The 23,097-nt window shown below is 30.5% G+C and overlaps 2 protein-coding genes across 2 annotated transcripts; both read left to right on the top strand.

The window, feature by feature from the left end:
* Positions 1–13,977: 13,977 nt before the first annotated feature.
* Positions 13,978–15,918, top strand: LOC137830377 (pentatricopeptide repeat-containing protein At2g32630-like). Its single transcript, XM_068637669.1, has one exon. The coding sequence runs from the start codon at positions 13,978–13,980 to the stop codon at positions 15,916–15,918; it is 1,941 nt and encodes a 646-aa protein (XP_068493770.1).
* A 177-nt stretch (positions 15,919–16,095) lies between these two features.
* LOC137830376 (cation/H(+) antiporter 15-like) lies at positions 16,096–22,440 on the top strand. The gene is made up of 5 exons (XM_068637668.1): positions 16,096–16,301; positions 16,787–16,914; positions 18,948–19,391; positions 19,759–20,757; positions 21,070–22,440. Exons 3-5 carry the CDS (start codon positions 19,176–19,178, stop codon positions 22,303–22,305), a joined length of 2,451 nt encoding a protein of 816 aa, XP_068493769.1. The 5' UTR covers positions 16,096–16,301; positions 16,787–16,914; positions 18,948–19,175; the 3' UTR covers positions 22,306–22,440.
* The last annotated feature ends 657 nt before the right edge of the window (positions 22,441–23,097 follow it).

Here is a 23,097-nt window from a genome sequence, read left to right as displayed (position 1 = left end):
AAATACTTAATAGATGGTGTCTTTGTTTTTGGTAATGGACATCAATAAAGAAACTAAAATGTAGTATGATACTTATGTACTTAAATGTAAAATTTATTTTAATTAATTAAAATTTTGATAAATATCCCTCAAAATTGATTTTATTACTTGGTATAATCCTTAATAATTTAAATATACGTGAAAATAAATTAAATTTAATTATGAATTTTAAAATTAGATTTATTACTAACAAATTTAATAATCTATATAAACTATTAACTAGTATTTTTTTAATAACTAATATAAAATCCGATCAAATTTACTATTATCATTAACAGAGCGCCGGTATATTTGCATTTTTTATTTTTTTATTTATATGTATTTGTGTTTAATATTAAATTTAAATAAATAATGTTATTATTCATAAACTTATATTAATAATATAAAATTATATATGAGAAGGAATCTAAATTATCTAACCACATCTAGATGGTGAAGAAAAACATTTTATATAGTAGTTACAATAAATTTACAAATATCTTTAATTTTAAAAATATAGAAGAAAATTAGTTTAAAATTAAAAATAGTCTCAGTTAATCAAGCAAATGGAATCTATAATAATAAAAAAAAGTTTTACGTTCAACTTTTGGGAGAATGAGAATGAGGAGTGACAAATAAGGTTATTCTACGTCATCTGAGAAGAAGCGACAAGATGACAACGGGATTTGAAGAAACTGAGGAAGAAGATATAATAGAGAGAAACATTGATGTGGAAAAAAATCAATTTGAGAGAATTATAGTTTTTTATTTATTCTATGTGAAATTACAAAAATGTCCAAAATAATTTAATAGAATAAAAAATTGTTATAAAAGTAAAATGAAAAAAGAAACGGTTATAAAGGGAATCCCTTTTATACAACCTTAAACTCATGAAATCATTTTCTTGTATAGTTGTACATAAAATAATTCCATGAATACTGCTGTTATATTTGTTAATTGCAAAACTGATTATGATATAATTGTTTGAAAAGGTTGATCACTTATTAAAAAAACTAAAATAGCATATCCTAATGGAAAACTTGTAATTTTAATGGTTGTTTCTCTTCAAATTAAATCATGTTAGTTCCCTATATATACCAACAATCACACAACTAACAATAATAGAAGACACATACATTAATAGTGTTCTTATTTTTGAATTATTAATTTTACATTATTTCCTTAAATTATGTGTGGTGAAAGGATGCAAAAGTAATAAATAGAATATATTCACATGAAATGATGAAGTTGTGAAACCTCCTACACAATTTAATGATATGGCAAAACTAAGCTGGGAACATAAAGAAACAAGAAACCTGGAAGTCATTGATCTCATTGAAAAGTTTATAACTATCTATCCTATTATCTTTCTTATTGTATACATGGAACTCTTTATCATGATAGCCTCCAAACAGTACACAAGAGGGAGCACGAATGTGAAGATTTTTACAATTTATATTCAGCAACGGTGTCCACAATTTTGCAACTCCAACTCCAACTCCAAACTCCTTCATTGTCCAAACGAGAAGTTGTGTCCCTTGTTGAAGAGAAAGACACAAACATCCCTTCAAAGCCGGGGGCCTTGACCATGAACATCAGGCATTGACAAATAATTGCATTTCTCATTCTTCATATCGTAACAAAATTATAACTAGAACCGGATCTGGGAAGTGCTACCCAGTTCACAGTACCACACACACAAGCTCCATAAATACTCAACATGGTGAAAGCATCACAACTTAAATATTTCTCCAACAACAATCACCTAAAGAATAAACACTAACTTCCATTTTCTGTGATTTATTATCCAACAAAACAACTTGGTAAGTGTCACTCCAATCATCATAGCCAAACCCGAATATAAACGAATAACGGCATCTGTAACCATTAGAATGAATGCGCACGCATGGAGAATCTTCGCTCATTAGCCTTGTCGATGGATTCCAAAACCGAACCCAGAATTCTTTAAAATCATAGTGAGAATCTTGCAAGCAAACCAAGCCGTTGCATACACCCATTTTTGAATCGATAAGGATAATAATCAATGGTGGATGATGATGGACTTTTAAGTAAACTTTGTAAAGAACATGAGGCCGTCCAATACATGGATTTATGTTGGTAGCCTCTGATGGTTAATAAGACATTAGTGTTTTTAGAACACCTTTGAATGATGAAGACATTTATGTGATGAGATGCACACAAAAGAAGCAAGGTCAAAAATCCTAGTTTACACAAACGTATCAAAGTTTATTTGTTGAGAGAAAAATTACAAATGAACGAAAGAAACAAAGAGATCTGAGTCAATATATATACTAGGAAAAAATATATGTCTAGAAATGATAATTTATTAGAAAAAATATATACTTTCACACCAGAAAAAATTAAAATATTCTTTAGATAATCCGTTATAATAATATAAAATATATATTAGTATTTTAAATTTTAAATTTAAAAAAAAATATTAATTTATTAAATTGTTCGGTAAGTGTAACTATAATTTGAAATTTAAAAAAAAGAGAAAAAGTGTGAGTACAAAAATATTTAAAGAGAAAATGAAGTGATCGTCAATATATATTATTATAATCAATACATTAGTTATTATATTCAACACACTGTGAATATCTTACGTTACTTTTTTTTTTACTAAAATTTGTTATAAATTACAAACTCATATGGTGTTTGCAACTTTTGGTTTAATTATTTTTTAAAAAATTCAAATAAAAATCAAATAAGTTTTTGTTTGGTTTAATTTAATACAAAACTCAAAATTAAATTAAAATAAAATTTCGTGTTTGAATTGGTTTTAACGATTTGAGCTACTAAGAACTTATTATTCTTTAGTAATTATTGTTATATAATTTCAGTTTTTTTCTTGTATTTATATATAAATGATATAATCTTATAGATATATTGTAATTACAATATAATGAGTAAAACAGCCCTTAAGAAATATGAAATGTTTGTTGTTAATTAACTTTTAAATATAACATTGTATTTAGATATACTAAGTAGTTGGGTTCAGTTTTTTTATTTTGAATCTAACAACTTATTTTCAAATAAGTTTTTGTGTTTTTTTAATTTAAAACAAAATCCAAAATTAAATTAAATTAAAATTTTGGAGTTCTGTTTGAATTAGTATAAAGAGTATAACAACTTTTAAGAAATATGAAATGTTTCTTGTTAATTAACTTTTATTATATTTAAATATAATAAGTAGTTGAGTTCTGTTTTTAATTTTTCAATATAATATCTAAATTAAACTGTTTGATTGAAGAAAAATAAATAAATAAATCTAAAAAATTCAGTTTTAATATTTTTTTTAATCTTTTGAATCTATTTTTGGAAAGAAACTTAATTATATGCTTTATCAGTACTACCATAATTATTTGTTTCTTAATACATTTTAATTATTAATTAGTATTTTTATTCATGCAATCGGTGCACATTTTTAAAATTTAATTTATTTAATTAAAATCAATAAAATTATAATACTGTTTTCTAAAATCCTGAATATATATAATTATAGAATACTAACTAGAGGAAATTTACAAAAAGAAATACTATAAAGTATTTCAAAACATTTGGAAGGGAAAAGTTTGAATACATCACACTTAAGCTGGTTTTGGTGATTGCTCACTAAACTTTCATTGGCTTTCTACCACAACATACATTAATCTATATATAATATAAAATGGGAAGCACTTTATTTGAGTAATTTTTTTAATGTGTTTATTTTGAAAATAATTCCCATAAATTTAGAAAATATTCCTAGAGATAGTTTCAATCAACCAAATAAAATTTAATCGTTTATAGAAATCAAAATTCTTAATATTCATAAATTCCGGATATGAAAAAAAAAAAAATTTATATCAAACACATGCTAAGTGTTAATAAAAAAATTATAAGCACAGTTACAGCCCTGTATTTTTAAAATTACATCCGGCAACTATCTTTTAATTTTATTGATGAATATATTATTGCTTCTACAAGTGATGGAGTTACACTTAACAAGAAAAATAAAAATATATATAATAATTAAATTATGTTTTAGGTTGTAAAAAAATAATATATAAATAAATAAATGGTTAAATATGTTTTTTATATTTGTACTAACATTAAATTTATTTTCATCCTTAGTTCCGGTTTTAGATTTTTTGAATACTTATAATAAAAAAATTATTGAAATAAGTTACTATTATACTGAAAGTTCGTCACGTTAAAAACCGACAATTATCAATTTTAATAGTTTATCCAAGTATATCTTAAGTTTGGACTAACGTCAAAAATCAATTTTACTAAAAAAATTATTTAATTCATAAATAAAATAAAAATGTGAATGTTTATAACAACCATACAATAAAAGAAATTTTATAAAAACTTTATAGCTTTTTAGAAATAATATGACATATGGAGTCTTAGTGAAATAAAAACTCTGCTGTATAGTTATAAAAAAGAGTTTGAGATTTTTAATTACTTCTCGTAATGGACATAGCTTTAGTGGCAGTTCTCACATCTTACGTATATTAATTAATGTCAATACTTTTTTTTTTATCTTTTTAAAGAATAGTAAAAAATTGGTAAGATTTAAAAAATGAATCAAATTCCTAAACTTGTGAATTTAATTGTTGTTTGTTTAGGAATGAAAATAGAAGAAGTTTAGCTAGAGAATTGATAGTTTCTTCTCGCAATATCATGCAAAGAGCATATTATTCCTATTATTTTTTAAAAATCTTAAAATACACTTAAACTGTACTTATTTTTTTACATTTCAGATTATGGAATTTGAAAATTTTTCGGATTGACATTTTCAGTCCATTTTCAGATCCACTAATTTGTAATTTAAAATATACATTCCACATTCAAAAATTCATCATTCAAAAAAAGCATTCCGGATTCACCAATCCGTAACAGAAATATGTATTCCGAATTCAAAAATCCATAATTAAAAAAAAAAACATTCTGGATTCACCAATCCATAACAGAATTAGACTTTTGGATTCAGCATTCCGGAAATCAATAATTGATGCAAAATTTACTTCCGAAACACCCCTCATCCAGAAAACACAATTTAATCAATTCCAAATTCATGAATCCAGAATACATTACCGGATCTCGATATCCGGTAACCCCAAAATCTCCATAACCACCTGCTCCTAAAAAAAACTTTATTGTTACCTCTACAACCCAAACAACATTTCGGCAACATAGCGTACTCCTCTATCTTGCCTCGAAAAACTACAAAAACCCTCCACCAGTGTTTGATATTCAATGATAAAGATGATCCGTGACAAAGAAAGTCCAGCATGGTGATCCTTTTCAAATTAGATGTCAAGGTTAATCTTGAAATATTTAAAATTGTGGGGTGCAGGAAAAAAAAACGTGAGGATACAGGAAAAATAAGCCTAGAGACTTTTGGAGGGACACGTTTTATATGTATTAAGATTAATAATTAATATATATTACTTGTGCATCATTTTTTTGCTATTATCCTTTTTTATTATATTTTTAAACTATGTTTTTGAAAATAAATATATTATGTAATATAGAAAAAAAAAATTATATTTTATTTACACTATTTTTTAATGTTGAAAAATAATTAATGATATGAAATTAGTTTTATAAATAAAATGTTTTAACGTGTAATGTACTTTTATTGTTTATAAAAAAATATTACCTATTTTTTGAAGACTTTTCTTAGTTTAATATTTATTATTTTAATAAATATTTATAAAATTTTCTATCTTATATTTTTTATTTTTATATCAAAATAAACATGAATATGTAAATTAACTGAAAATGAGGTAATGACAAAAGAGTAATTAATGATAATTTTTGTTGTTGTGATGAATATATTTTAAGCAATTATTTGATATGTTATTCCAATGATAATTAGTTTAATATTGAACTATTTTTTTATTTATCTTTTAATATTAATTTATAAAAATAATTAATTAAATAGTTGTGTTTTTCTTTTTTATCTCTTCACATATAGAAAAAGAAAATAAATATATGCATATATATATATATATATAAATTATTTGATGAGAAAAGGATTAAACATGCACTTATTTACAAGATATACTTTAAAAATTTACATACACCCTTATCCCTTAACTTATCATGAAATCTTTTAAAAACAAAATTATGATAAAGTTAAGTCCAATTATTCAAAAACAGATAATACTTCAAATATCGTTAGAATGTTAACATCACATGTCCTAAACATCTAAAGTCCCAAATAATCAACCTTAGACATGTAATTCCTAATAATATCATATTTTGTTTATGGCAACACATGGTTAGAAAGCAGGTAATTGAACCAGAAAGGTCAAGAAAGGATTGTCTACAATAAATAGAAAATATTTACTAGTATAGATGGTTTGACTTACTAAAAACAACCTAAAAGAGAAGGATATATGTTTCATTCAATCACAAATTAATCCCCCAATCCTTGTGGTGTGTTATGTAGACTGGAGATCAAGTATAAACAATATACACTAGTAATATCTAAATTCCAGCTGGACTCAGAGTCCAGCAAAATGTTTGGTGCAATAATCTTTAATCATTATAGTTAATAATGGTAAAAGAAAATCAGAAAAATGAGAAAAAAAGGCGACAATAACTTAAAAAACAGAAGAAAAATAAAAGAATAAGAGATACCAAATTTTCTTTGACCAATGCTATTTTTAGATTATGGGTTAAGGGCATGATAACAATCTTTTTACATGATAAAAGTAGATTTATAAAACAAATATTGGCTATAGGTACAATAGTATTTATAGCTAACAAACAAGTTTATTTAATTGTTGAGAGAGTTGTTAGCAAACAACATCATATACCTAAGATATAGAGATCTACTCTAACATGAAAGTAAATTTTAAATTCCAACAAATCCTAAATTTATCCCCAGTTCCATTCTAAGAACAAAGTAATAAACCCAATTTCTAGTCCAACTGATTAAAATAAAAAATTTTAGCTTTGTATCTTAGTGTATGGTTACAAGACGTATGAGAAATATATAGAGAGTTTCTCTCTCTAAATTACAATTTAATTAGGTAAAATACTAATGATGAGATTTTATCATTATTAAATTAATTGCATATAATTAGGTACAAGATTGTACAATATTGCATACAATAATTACATATAATTTGATAATTATTATTTCCTTAATTCTTGTCCTATATGTGAATATCTTGATTCTCTATCAATTTCATCTGATGACATGGTCGCCCTTCTTTAATAGAATTTTTTCTAAATCAAATTATATCAAAAACTTCCACCTTAACCTCCATACTCAAAAATTGGTCTAGGAGGGTCTCTGCATCTGTAGTGGGCTCGGCGGGTGAACTGGCCTCTGCAGGGGCTCGACGGGTGATTTTAGTTCTTGTGGCGGTTGGGAGTGCGCCCCTGCCTCTACCTATGTGGGCTCAGCCAGGTGGTTTTGGTTCTTGTGACAGTTGGGAGTGAGCCTCCATTCAAAGTTTGAATCCTTGCATTATGTTTCGTAGTCTCTATTCACGAATTCTCAAAGCATTTTTTTTAATGAAAAGTACATCTTTCCACATCATTTTATAACATTACATTGCGTAACCATTTAACCACCCCACATTCAAAATTCAATTAAATTTTTTTAATGCACTACTAATGGTCAGTATTAATTATACTGCTAATATTCCTTTCTTTTAAAGTATTATAGTTTTTTTTAAGATATTAGTTTATTAAAATAAATTCAATACGTTTGATCTTCAACAAACCTCTTCACACTTATTACTAAAGATGATCATTGTCATCAGGTCTACTGTTGTTTTGCATATCTACATTTCACTTAACTTCTAGGAATATAATTGGGTACAATATCGTACAATATTGCATATAATAATTGCATATAATTTGATAATTATTATTTCTTTAATATTCCTCAAGTTGGTGGTAGGTGAAGATCATGAACCAACTTGTGTCGTAGCGTTTGTCTGTTTTTAGACTTCCATGAAATAATGAAGAAAAAAAAAACGCAATAAGCTTGTCAATGTCAGATTGTTGAGAAATATATAGGAAGTTTCACTCTCCAAATTACAATCTAATTAGGTAGGATACTAATGATGAGATTATATCATTATTAAATTAATTGCATATAATTATGTATATACAATATTGCATACAATAATTGCATATAATTTGATAATTATTATTTCCTTAATACTTGTGTTATATGTGAATATCCTCTCCAAATTACAATCTAATTAGGTAGGATACTGAGATTATATCATTATTAAATTAATTGCATATAATTATGTATATACAATATTGCATACAATAATTGCATATAATTTGATAATTAGTATTTCCTTAATACTTTGATTCATTTGTCAATTTAATCGGATGACATCATCACCTTCTTTATTAGGATTTTTTCTAAATCAAGCGGAAGAACAAATTATATCAACAACTTTTTAAACACTTTTTAAATGTCAAACATTTATAATGAAAAAGTTATCAAATAAATAGAAAAAATATTCTTTTGTAGCAGAAAATAACGTTGTTGCATTATATTTCTGAGCCTCCCTTCACGAGCCATCTTCTTCTTTGTGAAAAGTGCATTTTTTCAGAACTTTTTATAACATTAGTCATTACAGTGCCTAACGGTTTAACCGTCCGGACATTCAAAATTCAATTAAAAACGTATTTTATTTTGGGTAATGATATATAGACATCCCAGTTTTTCTTGCGCCAGAATACACTGGCTTACGTGGATGGACTGAATCGCAATAAGCAGTCAATGTCAGATTGTTGAGAAATATATAGGGAGTTTCTCTCTCCAAATTACAATATAATTAGGTAGGATATTAATAATGAGATTCTATCATTATTAAATTAATTGCATATAATTATGTACGTACAATATTGCATACAATAATTGCATATAATTTGATAATTATTATTTCCTTAATACTTGTCCTATATGTGAATATCTTGATTCCTTTGTCAATTTCATCGGATGATATGGTCACCTTCTTTATTAGGATTTTTTCTAAATCAAGCGGAAGAACAAATTATATCAACAACTTTTTAAACACTTTTTAAATGTCAAACATTTATAATGAAAAGGTTATCAAATAAATAGAAAAAATATTCTTTTGTATAATTATTGTTATATAATTATAATAATAAGAGTATAACAACCTTTAAGAAATATGAAATGTTTGTTAGTTGTTAATTAACTCTTATTATATTTAAATATAATAAGTAGTTGAGTTTTGTTTTTATATTTTCAATATAACATCTAAATTAAACTGTTTGATTGAAGAAAAATAAATAAATAAATATAAAAAAATCATTTTTAATATTTTTTTTAATCTTTTGAATCGATTTTTGAAAACAAACTTAATTATATGCTTTCACTTCTTGTTCAATCAATACTACCATAATTATTTGTTTCTTAATACATTTAAATTATTAATTAGTATTTTTATTCATGCAATCGGGCGCATTATATTTCTTTCTTCTTGTAGCAGAAGATAGCGTTGTTGCATTATATTTCTGAGCCTCTCTTCACAAGCCATCTTCTTCTTTATGAAAAATGCATTTTTCCAGAACTTTTTATAACATTACAGTCATTACAGTGCCTAACGATTTAACCGCCCGGGCATTCAAAATTCAATTAAAAACGTATTTTATTTTGGGTAATGATATATAGACATCTTAGTTTTTCTTGCGCCAGAATACATCTGGGTTACGTGGATGGATTGCTTACGTGGCATGAGTGTTTTTGTAAAATGACATCATAAAGAGAAAATTTGAATTTCTTTTCAGAACTTGCTGAATTAGTTTCAAAACGTGTTGAACCTAGTGGAGTGTGGGTGTTTGCTCAAACGCAAGGAGAACGTTGCGAAGAGCTTAGGGCTAACATTGCAATGTGACGGAGTACGAAGCGGTTGCAGACGAAGTGGTAGGAGCGACGGGAAGGTCAGTGAATTTTTTTTTTTGGTCGTTTTTTGAATGCATTGGTGTTGTGGGCGTTTTTTGGTTTTCGAGTTTTTGGTTCTATTGTGTGACCGTTTGGTTCTATGTTTGTGGTTTAGGATTTCTGTTGTTCTATGTTTGTGGTTGAGGATTCTAAGTAAATTTACCAACACGTTAAAAGGATATAAAATTAATAAATTAATAAAAAAATGTCAATTTTTCATATAATTAACTGGGACCCAGACTTTTGGCCACCAACACATCAATTTTTCATGTAATTAACTGGGACCCAGACTTTTGGCCACCAATTGAAGTTGATAGAATGCTTTATTTCTTTTAAGTAATTCATGGTGTAAGCAATAAGCAACTGAAGTAGGCATGTCACATGACAAAACTCTCTTTCAATGTTTTCTAGTTTGATTCCTAAAATAATAATGGTTCTCTGCTTTTGGAAACTATTTATTTTCATTGTTTAAAATAAAAAACTGTGGCAGAATTTTTGAAAGATATATTGAAAAACTCAACACTTATTTTGACTGAATGTGGAATTTAAACCTGTTCTGTAATTCTAAAGCATATTTACATAGCTATGGACTTCATCATTTTTATTGTAGCAGCTTCAACAACTTATTAGGCTTTGATTGCATATTCCAACCTCATTTTCAAACCTTAACTGCCTTGTAACCAAATTGAAGAATTTTAGAGTCACCATAATGCATTTTCTAAAGAACAGTTGAGTACATGACCATGTACACACAAGTAGAAGTCATTTATCGAATCACATTTTATATGAACCCCTTTCCAATTAAAATGGAGTGCAGGTGAAGAGTGATCCCTCTTTTTCATTTTCTGTTTCTATATAATGAGATATGATTCCTTTCTGCAGAGATACATATTTTTATCTGATAAATCATATATCTGATAATGATAAGTGGTTACATTACCTGATAAAATGTAGTCTTTTTCTTCCTCTTCAATATTGTTATTTAAGAATATAAGATTTAAATTGGCCAAAATGTCAACTCAAACCAAGCCTATTAAGCATAATCACCAAGATAATGATATTTTATAAATAATTAAACATGTAATTGTAAACTAATTATAATTAATTTTATTTACACTAGCATTGAAAGACAATTCCAAATGGAGTACACACATGCCATATTCAATGAAGTACAAGTAGAATTTAGATTGAAAATGAATTGTGTTGCTCATAATGTGCTTGCTGAGGGACAAAGTTGTCGGTTCAATGTTGTTGAAGAGTCCTTTTGTAATGAAAGAACTAAGTACATGAACTTTGAAGTGTCTTTTAACCGGGATAACTTTGATATTTCCTGCACATGCTTGTTATTTGAGTTTAGGGGAATTTTATGTCGACACTGCTTGGTTGTTCTTGCACAGGAAAAAGTGGCTCAAGTACCAATGAACTTGAAGTCATGTTACAAACAATATGAAACTGGTAATTCTACAAAAAATTTCATCACATTAAAGTATTGAACCACTTCGAATGACCTATTTTAGTATTACATTACACCCTCCAAACATTATATTATACTTGTACACTAAAACACATATATTAAATAAGGTCAAGCATACACAACATACATTCAGTGTGCCTCAGCTAAAAACAAAAGTAAGTGTTGATATATTTATTCCTATTTTCATATTCTAACAACACGAATCATTAATTTTTTTTGGAGTCTTGATATACCTACATTTTTTCTTCCCAATGTTTTGTGTATTGGGTGCGCCTACTTTTATGGATTTTCAATCACTACTAATTCTTTGTGTTTTAGATAACAAATGAAGCTGAAGCTGAGATTATTATTTGGAATGCCTTTATCTTAGTATGTTGACTCTATGTACCATCATTATACAATGTACAGCTGCAATCCAGTTTTTGGCAATGTATTTCTTGTTCTGCAGGAATGAAAACTTTGATAACACTAGTACATTTTGTTCATGTCATCTCAGTTTGTCTAGCTGGTATATTTCCTAACATTTTCTTTCATGTCATTTACTAGTCACTTTTGGGTTTTATGGACTCAAAATATTAACAAATGAGTTTCCTATTGAACATGAATAACCAAAAGAAAATGAAGAAACAGATCTTAATCTAATCATATTCATCTTTATTTTTTTTTACAGTATAGTAATCTTACAAAATACAACATTTTAATACCCAAGTCAGCAGAATAATATATTTGGCTTACTTCATAAAGTGATTTCAACAATCATGACGATAACATTTTCAAACACATACAAATTTGAAGATTTGTTAGACAGTATACAAAATATGTATCAAACTTGGATATCTTCATACAAGAACTTTTACAATTTAAGAACTCAAGGATTGTATAGTAGCTAGGAACAAAATCATTACGAACATAGAAAAATGGGAAGAATATGGACAGTGAAGGTGCAACGAATGCAAATCAGAATTCACTAATATTGCCTCATCAATTGGGAGACGGATAGTGGAATGAAGCATATATGAAAGCATTTTAATTGGAAAGGGGTTCATATAAAATGTGATTCAGTAAATGGCTTCTGCTTGTGTGTACATGGGTCATGTACTCAACTGTTCTTTAGAAAATGCATTATGGTGACTCTAAAATTCTTCAATTTGGTTACAAAGCAGTTAAGGTTTGAAAATGAGGTTGGAATATGCAATCAAAGCCTAATAAGTTGTTAAAGCTGCTACAATAAGAATGATGAAGTCCATAGCTATGTAAATATGCTTTAGAATTACAGAACATGTTTAAATTCCACATTCAGCCAAAATAAGTGTTGAGTTTTTCAGTATATCTTTCAAAAGTTCTGCCACAGTTTTTTATTTTAAACAATGAAAATAAATAGTTTACAAAAGCAGAGAACCATTATTATTTTAGGAATCAAACTAGAAAACATTGAAAGAGAGTTTTGTCATGTGACATGCCTACTTCAGTTGCTTATTGCTTACACCATGAATTACTTAAAAGAAATAAAGCATTCTATCAACTTCAATTGGTGGCCAAAAGTCTGGGTCCCAGTCAATTACATGAAAAATTGACGTGTTGGTGGGCAAAAGTCTATATAATTTTATTTTTTTTATTAATTTATTAATTTTATATCTTTTTAACGTGTTGGTAAATTTACTTAGAACCCTGAACCACAAACATAGAATAACAGAAATCCTAAACCACAAACATAGAACCAAAAGGTCACACAATAGAACCAAAAACTTGAAAATAAAAAAACGCCCACAACACCAATGCATTCTAAAAACGAAAAAAAAAATTCACTGACTTCCCGTCGCTCCTACCACTTCGTCTGCAACTGCTTCGTACTCCGTCACATGGCAATGTTAGCCCTAATCTCTTCAGAACGTTCTCCTTACGTTTTAGCAAATACCCACACTCTACTAGGTTCACCACGTTTTGAAATGAATTCAGCAAGTTCTGAAACGAAATTCAAATTTTCTCTTTACAATTGTCATTTTACATAAACACCCATATCTCCGTCAGCAATGTCATTTTACAAAAACACCCATACCACGTAAGCAATCCATCCACGAAACCCAAATGTATTCTAGCACAAGAAAAACTGGGATGTCTATATATCATTTTCCTTTTATACTTTGTTGTAAAATACCTTATCAAAATCAAATGAGGTCTATTAAACTTTACTTTAACGTTTTCTAATATTTTTTTTAATTAATCATTTACTTTTGCACATTTACTTCTTAGATTTAAAAATATAAATAAACTTCTAATAATTAAAATAATTTAAACTTATTTATATATATATATATATATATCAACAAAAAATATTTTTTGTTTGTTAAAACAGTGAACAAACAGGGAGAGAGTGTGTGAGGGTGCTATTCTGGTTTATTTCAGACAAAAATTACAGAGAAGTTCCATCAACCTCTTCTCTGTTTTTGTGCAGGAGCAGAGCACAAGCATTGTTTTTCTCTGTAACATCTCAAATTCCTAATTTTTCACCATTTTTTCAATGTGTTCTCATTCCCACAAGACCATTTCCAGATTCATCACCCCTTTAAGCACCCAACATCTCCAACTTGCTCATAACATAATCCAAAACCTTCTAAACTCCACCCATTTCAAACCCCACTCCGCCATCCCCTGCATCGCACCTCAGGTCACTTACTATGTCCTCTCCAACCCCTCTCTCCCTCCTCGCTCTTGCTTATCCTTCTTCCACTTCCTCACAACACAAAACCCCCAAAAACCAGACCTCAAAGCCCACCTCATCCTCCTCTATAGACTCTTTTCAGCCAAAAAATTTGCATTAATGAAAACCCTTTTGAATTCCCTTGTCACCGAACACCCTGTTCCTGGCTTCGTTGATGAATGTGAATCACAATTTGTAAGTGAAAGTGAGAATGAGTCCAATTTTGTTGAGAAACTGTGTGACATGTTGTTCAGGGTGTGTGCTGATAACAGGATGTTTAGAGAGGCTATTGGGGTGTTTGATTATGCAATATCAAAGGGGTTGGTGATAGAGGGTAGGTCTTGCATTGTGCTTTTGCTTGCTTTGAAGAGGTGTAACGAGGTGGAGTTTTGTGTGCGTTTCTTTCATCGGATGGTGGAGTCTGGCCGTGTTGATATCGGGGTTCAGTCTTTGACTGTTGTGGTTGATGTGTTGTGTAGGAGAGGAGAGATCGAGAGGGCTAAGAAGTTGATGAGGGAGATGGCTGAGAGAGGCATCGTAAGGTCGACGGTTTTTACTTATAATACATTGTTGAATGCTTGTGTTGTGAGGAGGGATCGAAGAGGGGTTGATGAGATACTGGGGTTGATGGAGAGAGAGGGAATACTGCCTTGTTTGACCACGTATACTATTTTGATGGAGTGGTATGCGAGTTCCGGAAGAATTGGGGAGGCTGAGAAGGTGTTTGAGGAAATGCGTGAGAGGAACATGCAGATGGATGTTTATGTCTACACGTCGATGATAAGTTGGAATTGTAGGGCAGGAAATGTTAAAAGCGCGATGGCTTTGTTTGATGAGATGATTGGGAAAGGCATTGGTCCGAATACTCATACTTTCGGGGCGATGATTAGCGGAATGTGCAAGGCGGGACAAATGGAGGCTGCAGAAATCTTGTTGAAAGAGATGCAGATTAAGGGGGTTGATCTGAATGTGGTGATATTTAACACGATGATGGATGGTTATTGTAAAAGAGGGATGATGGATGAAGCTTTCAGTCTGCAAGTTATCATGGAAAGGAAAGGACTTGAAGCGGATGTGGTTACATACAGCACTCTTGCTAGTGGGTTATGTAAATTGCATAGGTATGAAGAAGCCAAGAGGACGCTAAATTTGATGGTGGAGAAAGGAGTGGCTCCGAACGTTGTGACTTACACTACTCTTATTGAGATATATTGTAAGGAAGGAAACCTTGCAGAAGCTGAGAGGATCTTACGGGATATGGATAAAGAGGGAATGGTGCCTAATATTGTTACATATAATACTCTAATAGACGCGTATAGCAAGAAAGAAAAATTAAAGCAAGCTCATGTGTTAAAATCTGAAATGATAGGGAAGGGGATAGTGCCAGATGTATTTACATACACATCTCTGATACATGGGGAATGTATAGTTGACAGGGTAGACGAGGCTCTGAAGCTTTTCAGTGAAATGTTGGTAAAGGGCATAAGAGGAAGCGTGAAGACATATACAGCAATTATTTATGGTTTATCCAAGGAAGGGAGAGAAGATGAAGCTTTTAAGTTTTATGACGAGATGATGAGAATGGGTCTAACACCTGATGATAGAGTTTATGCTGCACTTGTTGGTAGTCTTCATAAACTCAGTTCTCATGTTGATGTGAAACAAAATGAGTACGGTGAACGGAAAATAGACTCTCCTGATGCCTCGATCAGGCCAAACTCTGGTTTGTCAATTTCACTCAGGAAGGTTGCTCACACATGATGATTTTGTTCTTGAAGCCCAAGCCAAACCCTGTATGGAAAAAATCCATCTTCCACAATGCCAAATTAGGGCTTGGAAAGTGGTACAAAGTACAAATATTCAAATGTTGGTAATACATACAAAGGTCCTCTCTTTATCTGTTGATGAATTATACATACCCTATGTTGGTGATTAGAGACATTGCTGGAGTATTTCACAGAAGGGGGAGTTGGTCAGATTTGTTCAAAGAAGTAACCAGAGTGGTCCGTGACCAGAGAGAGTCCAGATACCAACATGAACTTTTCCAATTACAAGGAAATGACTGAGAATTACTTTCAGGCCATACAATCTGATTAGAAATCAAATCCCTCGTAAAAGACAAGCCTAAATTGTAGGCATAACAGGTAGATATCTAACAGTATGAATAATGACAGTGACAGTTCTTTGGTACCCTTAGCAATTAATGGTTTAATGTTTAACTGTCTACCATTTAAATCAAATACTAATACATAACCTTGCAGGGAACCACCCTATCGTGAATCGTAATTTTTTTAAGTTGTATACAATTTACCAAAAAAGGTTATGTTGTGGCATAGTCTATGCATATTTGTTCTGATGATTTAACATTTCATGATACTGGAAAATTACTACTAGTTAAGCTGTGTTTTTGCTGATACATGTGAATGCTAATAGTTGATTGTGCATGTGGGATCGTTATGATTTTCTCCCACATTGCTAAAAATTCAATTAGTTTTTCCTTTGTAATAGATGAAATGGTTTGTAAAACAAAAATTCTGTACTTAAAGGCCTCCTGCTGTTCTGTGCTTGTGGCTTTGTTTTATATATAGTCCTAAGGAGATTTTATTTACATTTTCTGTTATGTGGACAGTACCTGTACCTTCTGATTTTAACCCTTGATGGAGGAATGTGCCCCTGATCCATGCCAGTGTATCATAACAAAGAAGGTTCTTTAGGTTTGGTGTTCTGGTTCAATTTAACATTGCCATTGCTAATAAGGTGAGGTTCTAGACTTATCTCATGTTTGGTTCTGCTACTTTTAGAATAAATAATAATTTGGTAGAGAGGAGAAATAAGTAAAATGAAAATAAATGGGTAAAATTGAAATAAATGAAGGTTAATAGAAATAATAAAGAATTTCACCATTTCATAAAACTGTTTCTTTTCTCTTTTACATCCACTAAACATCCTATATTTTATTTTCATTTTCCTCCATCTCCACTCATCTACACACCAATGCTAAATATTCTAGATAAAAAAACCACAAATAAAAAGCAAATTATTTTCCAAATAGGTTTTATTTAGAAAAGTACTTATCTAAAGATGCAATACCAGTTCTTTTTCATGATTAAATTTTTTGTGATAAATACAACAATCTCCCAGGAGAATGACAATGTTATATGGATTTCTTTCCTAATTTTGAAGAAAAATGATTGTTGGAAAAACTTTCTGTATTTCCATATTTTCTTCCTACAATCCCATGTTTTTCGAAATATCCATTTTACAATTTATGTCTTCTGTCATTTTTATGCTTTTTTTGGCGGGTAATCTTGTCAAGTGCTAGTAGATGTAGTTATGGTTATGCAGCAAATGTAAGCAAATGGTTTCAATAGATGCAGCAAATGGTTTCAACCTTTAGGATTAATCTAAGATTGAACATGTGTTGTGTTTGTATAGAAACTATTTGGACTTTAATACAGATTAATCAAAGATTCAAATGGAAGAAAATAAACTTTTGGATTCAATTCAACGGATATGAATAAAAAGTTAATTCAAGATTAATCAATCGTGAAGAAAATATTTAATTTTGAATTATGTGTTTTTGAATTTTACAATTCAAAAGTGAAAAAAATAATATTAGATTGTACCGTCCAAAATGTATCTCTGAATTGCACAATCACAATCAAGAACTGAAAAAATAATTTTGAATTGTGTCATAAAAAATGTATTTCTCCAATGCAATTCATAATATATTTTTAGATGACACGGTCTGGAAATGAAAACATTAATTATATTTTGTATTGTATAATCCAAAAATGTAATATGAAATTAATCTTTTCACTTTTGGCCATGCAATCTAAACATCTAATTTTTTAATTTATGAATTATACATTCTGTATTTTTTTTATCATTCAATTTGGAATTTCGGATTACATGTTTCATAGTAAATTTTATTATCTTTGGCATAAATGGTTCTCTTATTTTAGACACTAGTAATGGTGATTATGTTTAACGTCTTCAACTATGACAGTCTTAAAATCTGGATTAATGCAAACCTGACAATAGAATATAGAATTTATAACATGTATAAATAGTTGATCTTTATGCATTTTCCGTATTGCAAATATGTTTTCACTTTTCAATTAAGCCTAATGCTGCACACTACTCCACAATTTCCATGGTAGCATTATAGAATAAATCCTCAATATCATTATTAAAGAAATACCCTCTTTCGTAAATAATATAAAGATATGTAAGTAATCTTTTAAGTCTCTCATTTATTCAAAAAGTTCTTCAAATGGGTATCTAACATTATCAATTTAGTAATTAAATTGATCAATATTTGAAGGAACACTTATATAATTTTATTATTTCAATAGCTATTTCGGAAAGAGAGAGAAATACTTGAGAAATCAAATTGGTTATATAGTCATGAAAAGGAAAGGGAAAGAAATAAATGAAAATAATAACAATAGTAATATTTTAAAAGGAAAGATGAATTATTTTAAAAACTATCTTTTAAATAGTAATACTATCGTTGTTAATTGCTAATTATTTTTAGTAATAAGCTATTTTTAATTGCAGTGAAGAAAAAAATTAATTTTATGGGTACAAAATTCCAGTTAAAAAATATTACAATTTTTTTTCTCTCCTCTCTTTCATTTATTGGAATGGTTTATATTAATATATTCTGCTATTTCGTATGTTTTGATGTCCTTTTGCTGGATTCACAAATACTTTAATTAGTTATTTTCAGTTGAACTTATTTTAAACTTTTAAGTAAATGACTGCAACCAAATGTTTATTTATAGTGTGCATTCAGGGTGGAGCCATAAAGCAACAGACATTTACATAGACAGAAAAAAGAACAACAATGTCTGTAATCTATTCTAGCACACAGACAACAAAAAGGCAATTTGAACTGTGCCAGCTTAAGGCAATAACTTGCATCTTCTTCTGCTACATGGTTTTGTTTAAGTAAGCATGCAAAAACAAAATTCATAAGAAAATTAATTAAGGCCTCATAGAAGAAATTTGATATGGCAAGTGGAGCGAATGCTGCAACCTCCATCCCAGGACTTGCATGTTACAATACAACAATCGATCCTACCAACATAATCTGGAGGAGTGATAATGTCCTTGCAGATCGTGTTCCTCTCCTGTCTATTCAAATTGCCTACAATATCCTTGTCTCTACTTTTTTTCACCACATCCTCAAGCAATTCAACCTCCCTCTTACGGTTGCCCAGATGCTTGTAAGTGTTCATCTTCATATGTGTGTCTACCAAATATAGCATAGGACTTTTGGATATATTGATATAGACTTGTTTGAATAAACTCCTTCATAAGAATTTCTAAGAAAGAAAAATAAGAAATTGTAGTATTTTTCATTAAAATTAGTTTTAAGATGGGAAGAAACTAATGTCTGTTTGTTTAGTCATTGAAACATGGATAAACAATGTTAAAAATGAGAAGTTAACTTGTATATATAGTTTCTCCTTGATATGGGAACATGAGAAGAGATAGTGTAAAATGTTTCAGATGACATGTTAGAGGGAAATTAAACTTTGGTATCAAATATGAATCACTTATAGTTACACGAACTTGATATTGTATATGCAGGGTGGTGTACTTTTGAGTTCATCATTTTTGGGAAGAATTCCTGGAGTTTTGCAGTTGGTTTACCGTCCAGAAGGAATCTTGACTGTTGAAACCTTTGCCAATGTGGGAATCATGTTATATGTGTTCCTTAGTGGTTTGGAAATGAACTGTGACACCATCCTGAGATCAAGCAGGCAGGCTATAATCATTGCTGTTGCAAGCATTTTCATTCCAGCATTGGTTGGAGCTGGTTTTCTTGCTTTAGAGCGTAACTTAGCAGGTGAATCAAGCATTGCGCTCAGCGCTAAAGGGTATGTGTTTTGGTGTACAATTCTTTCTGTCACAAGTTTTCCAGTCCTTGCAAGGCTCCTATCAGATCTCAAGATCCTCTACACAAGGCTTGGAAAAGATGCCTTAACAGCAGCCATGTTAATTGATACATTTGGCTGGATTTTGTTCTCACTCTTGATTCCGTATTCCCACGAGGGTGGAAAACCACTCCTCTCAGCAATGTGCACATTGATGTTCATTCTGTTCTGCTTCTGCGTGGTGCGTCCAATCCTGGAGCGCCTGATTGAACACAGAATGAGGTCAGAGTCATGGAACTCCTCAAAGTTGCTGGATGTGATGATTGGACTTTTTGTTTGTTCATACATCACAGACTTGATTGGTGCACACCATGTTGTTGGGGCCTTTGTGTATGGACTAATTTTGCCCAGTGGGAAGTTTGCTGATTTGATGTTGGAAATGTTGCATGATTTTGTTACTGCATTTATTGTTCCTGTCTACTTTGCTAGTTTTGGCTTTAGACTGAACCTGGAGGCACTTTGGTCTCAATCACATTCAGTGTTACTTCCGCTCTTCATGGTGTTCTTGTTAGCCATCCCAAAAATTTTAAGCTCTCTGTTGGTTACTTTCTACTATGGTATGTCTTCAAGAGATGGAGTGGGGCTTGGATTGCTCCTCAACACCAAGGGCATGATGGCAGTGATTCTTATAAGCATTGCCTGGGACAAAAATGTACTATTTACTAACCAAACTCATCATATCATGCTCCTCTTTCAAATTCTTGCTTGGTTACTAAAAGCTTGTTTAGATTAAGAAAACATTTTTGGTTCCTATGTTCATCAACATGTCACTTTGTTTCCCGTTTTCATATACTTGTAAATGGGAAATAAAGTACAATAACTAGAGTGGTTTTTAAAAGTAGAAAATGTTTTCACAAGCCAAAACAGGTTGAAAATTTGCATGCACCAATTTTATCCATTATCTCTAAAGATTACAGTTAATCAACTCTGATGCGTTTTTCTGTTCTATTTCTTTTGTTTTCAGTTTTTGGACTCCTATTCTTTCACAATTATGATCCTTGCCATACTATTCATGACTACGGCTGCATCTCCCTTTATTAATGCCATATACAAGCCAAACCTTCGGTTCAAGCAGACCCAACAAAGGACTGTGCAGAAACTATGGTGTGAAGCAGAACTTAGAGTTGCAGCTTGTGTCCACAACGCTCACCAAGCCCATGGCATGATCCATATTCTTGAAGCAACAAATGCCACCAGAAATTCCCCTTTACATGTCTCAGTTCTTCACCTTGTGGAACTCACAAGACTCGGCACTGGCCTTCTTGTGGCCCAAATGGACAATTCAAATGTTCAAGGGGGATCCTCAGAGAGCCAGTATGGATCACAAACAGAGTTTGAGACCATATGCAATGCATTTAATGAGTTTGTGGAGGAATACAATGCAGCGAGATTTGACACATCAGGTATTGTTGCAACCTATGACACAATCCATCAGGATATCTATAATGTGACAGAAGAGAAACGTGCAAATCTCATTCTCCTTCCATTCCACAAAGAACTAAGCTCAGGAGATTTGGAAACAGTCAACACTACATTCGGTGACATAAACCAGAATGTTTTGCAGGCACCACCTTGTTCTGTGGGGATCCTTGTTAACCGTGGACTCAAGTCATTATCTAAAGTAACAATGAGCACCACTGTGATCTTCATTGGAGGGCCTGATGATAGGGAAGCCTTATCGATCGCATGGAGAATGGCAACACACTCGGCCACAAAGCTGCACGTAATTAGGCTTCTGGTGTCAGGTACTGAGGTTGAAGAAGAGAAGGCATTCCAGAGTGATTCCAGTGGAGTGTTATCTACAAAGATGGACAGTGTGATGCAGAAAGAGCTAGATGATGAGCACATATTTCACTTTAGGCACAAAGGGTCGTACAACAATGAGACCATCACATACTCAGAGATCGAAGTGGGGATAGAAACTGGTGAGGAAATTCCTTTGATCCTGAATGAGATAGACAAACCAGGGTGTGACTTGTACATTTTGGGACAAGGAAGTGGAAAGAACTTCACAGTTTTCCAAAGGTTGTTGGAATGGTGTGACAACCCTGAACTTGGGGTCATGGGAGACATTATATCTTCAACTAGTTTTGGCACACACTCCTCACTGCTTGTTGTGCAGCAATACACCACAGAGAGAAAATCTAAACCTCTTCGTGGCAAAAAATCTCACTCTAATGAAAGTGATCAAATGTTGTGAAGAAACAGTTAACAAGTGGCTTTGTTTTATATATAGTCCTAAGGAGATTTTATTTACATTTTCTGTTATGTGGACAGTACTTTGTACCTTCTGATTTTAACCCTTGATGGAGGAATGTGCCGTTGATTTGTGCTAGTGTATCATAACAAAGAAGGTTCTTTAGGTTTGGTGTTCTGGTTCAATCTAACACTACCATTGCTAATAAGGTGCTTATCAAAAAAAATAAAAAAAATAAACCATTGCTAATAAGGTGAGGTTCTAGACTTAACTCATGTTTGGTTCTTCTACTTTTAGAATAAATAATAATTTGGTAGAAAGGAGAAATAAGTAAAATGAAAATAAATGGGTAAAATAGAAATAAATTAGATATAAAGTAAATATCAAAGAAAGATTAATAGAAATAATAAAGAATTTCACCATTCCATAAAATTGTTTCTTTTGTCTTTTACATCCACTATTTGTCTTTCACCATTAATAGAAGGTCCTATATTTTATTTTCATCTTCACTCATTAGACACCAATGCTAAATATTATAGAAAAAAAAAGCCAAAAATAAAAAGCAAATTATTTTCCAAATAGGTTATATTTAGAAAAGTATTTATCTAAAGATGCAATACCAGTTCTTTTTCATGATATAACTTTTTGTGTGATAAATACAACAATCTACCTGGAGAAGGACAATGTTATATGGATTTCTTTCCTAATTTTGAAGAAAAATGATTGTTGGAAAAACTTTCTGTATTTTCATATTTTCTTCCTACAATCCCATGTTTTTCGAAATATCCATTTTAC

This window comes from Phaseolus vulgaris, chromosome 7 (assembly GCF_000499845.2).
Source record: "Phaseolus vulgaris cultivar G19833 chromosome 7, P. vulgaris v2.0, whole genome shotgun sequence".
Taxonomy (NCBI): Eukaryota; Viridiplantae; Streptophyta; class Magnoliopsida; order Fabales; family Fabaceae; genus Phaseolus; species Phaseolus vulgaris.
This window is presented reverse-complemented; position numbering and strand designations above follow the sequence as displayed.

Coding starts and splice junctions, on each gene's coding strand:
- LOC137830376 (XM_068637668.1), top strand. CDS start 19,176: ATGGCAAGTGGAGCGAATGCTGCAACCTCCATCCCAGGACTTGCATGT. Junction 19,392..19,758: donor TTACGGTTGCCCAGATGCTT/GTAAGTGTTCAT, acceptor TTGTATATGCAG/GGTGGTGTACTTTTGAGTTC. Junction 20,758..21,069: donor GCATTGCCTGGGACAAAAAT/GTACTATTTACT, acceptor TTTTGTTTTCAG/TTTTTGGACTCCTATTCTTT.
- LOC137830377 (XM_068637669.1), top strand. CDS start 13,978: ATGTGTTCTCATTCCCACAAGACCATTTCCAGATTCATCACCCCTTTA.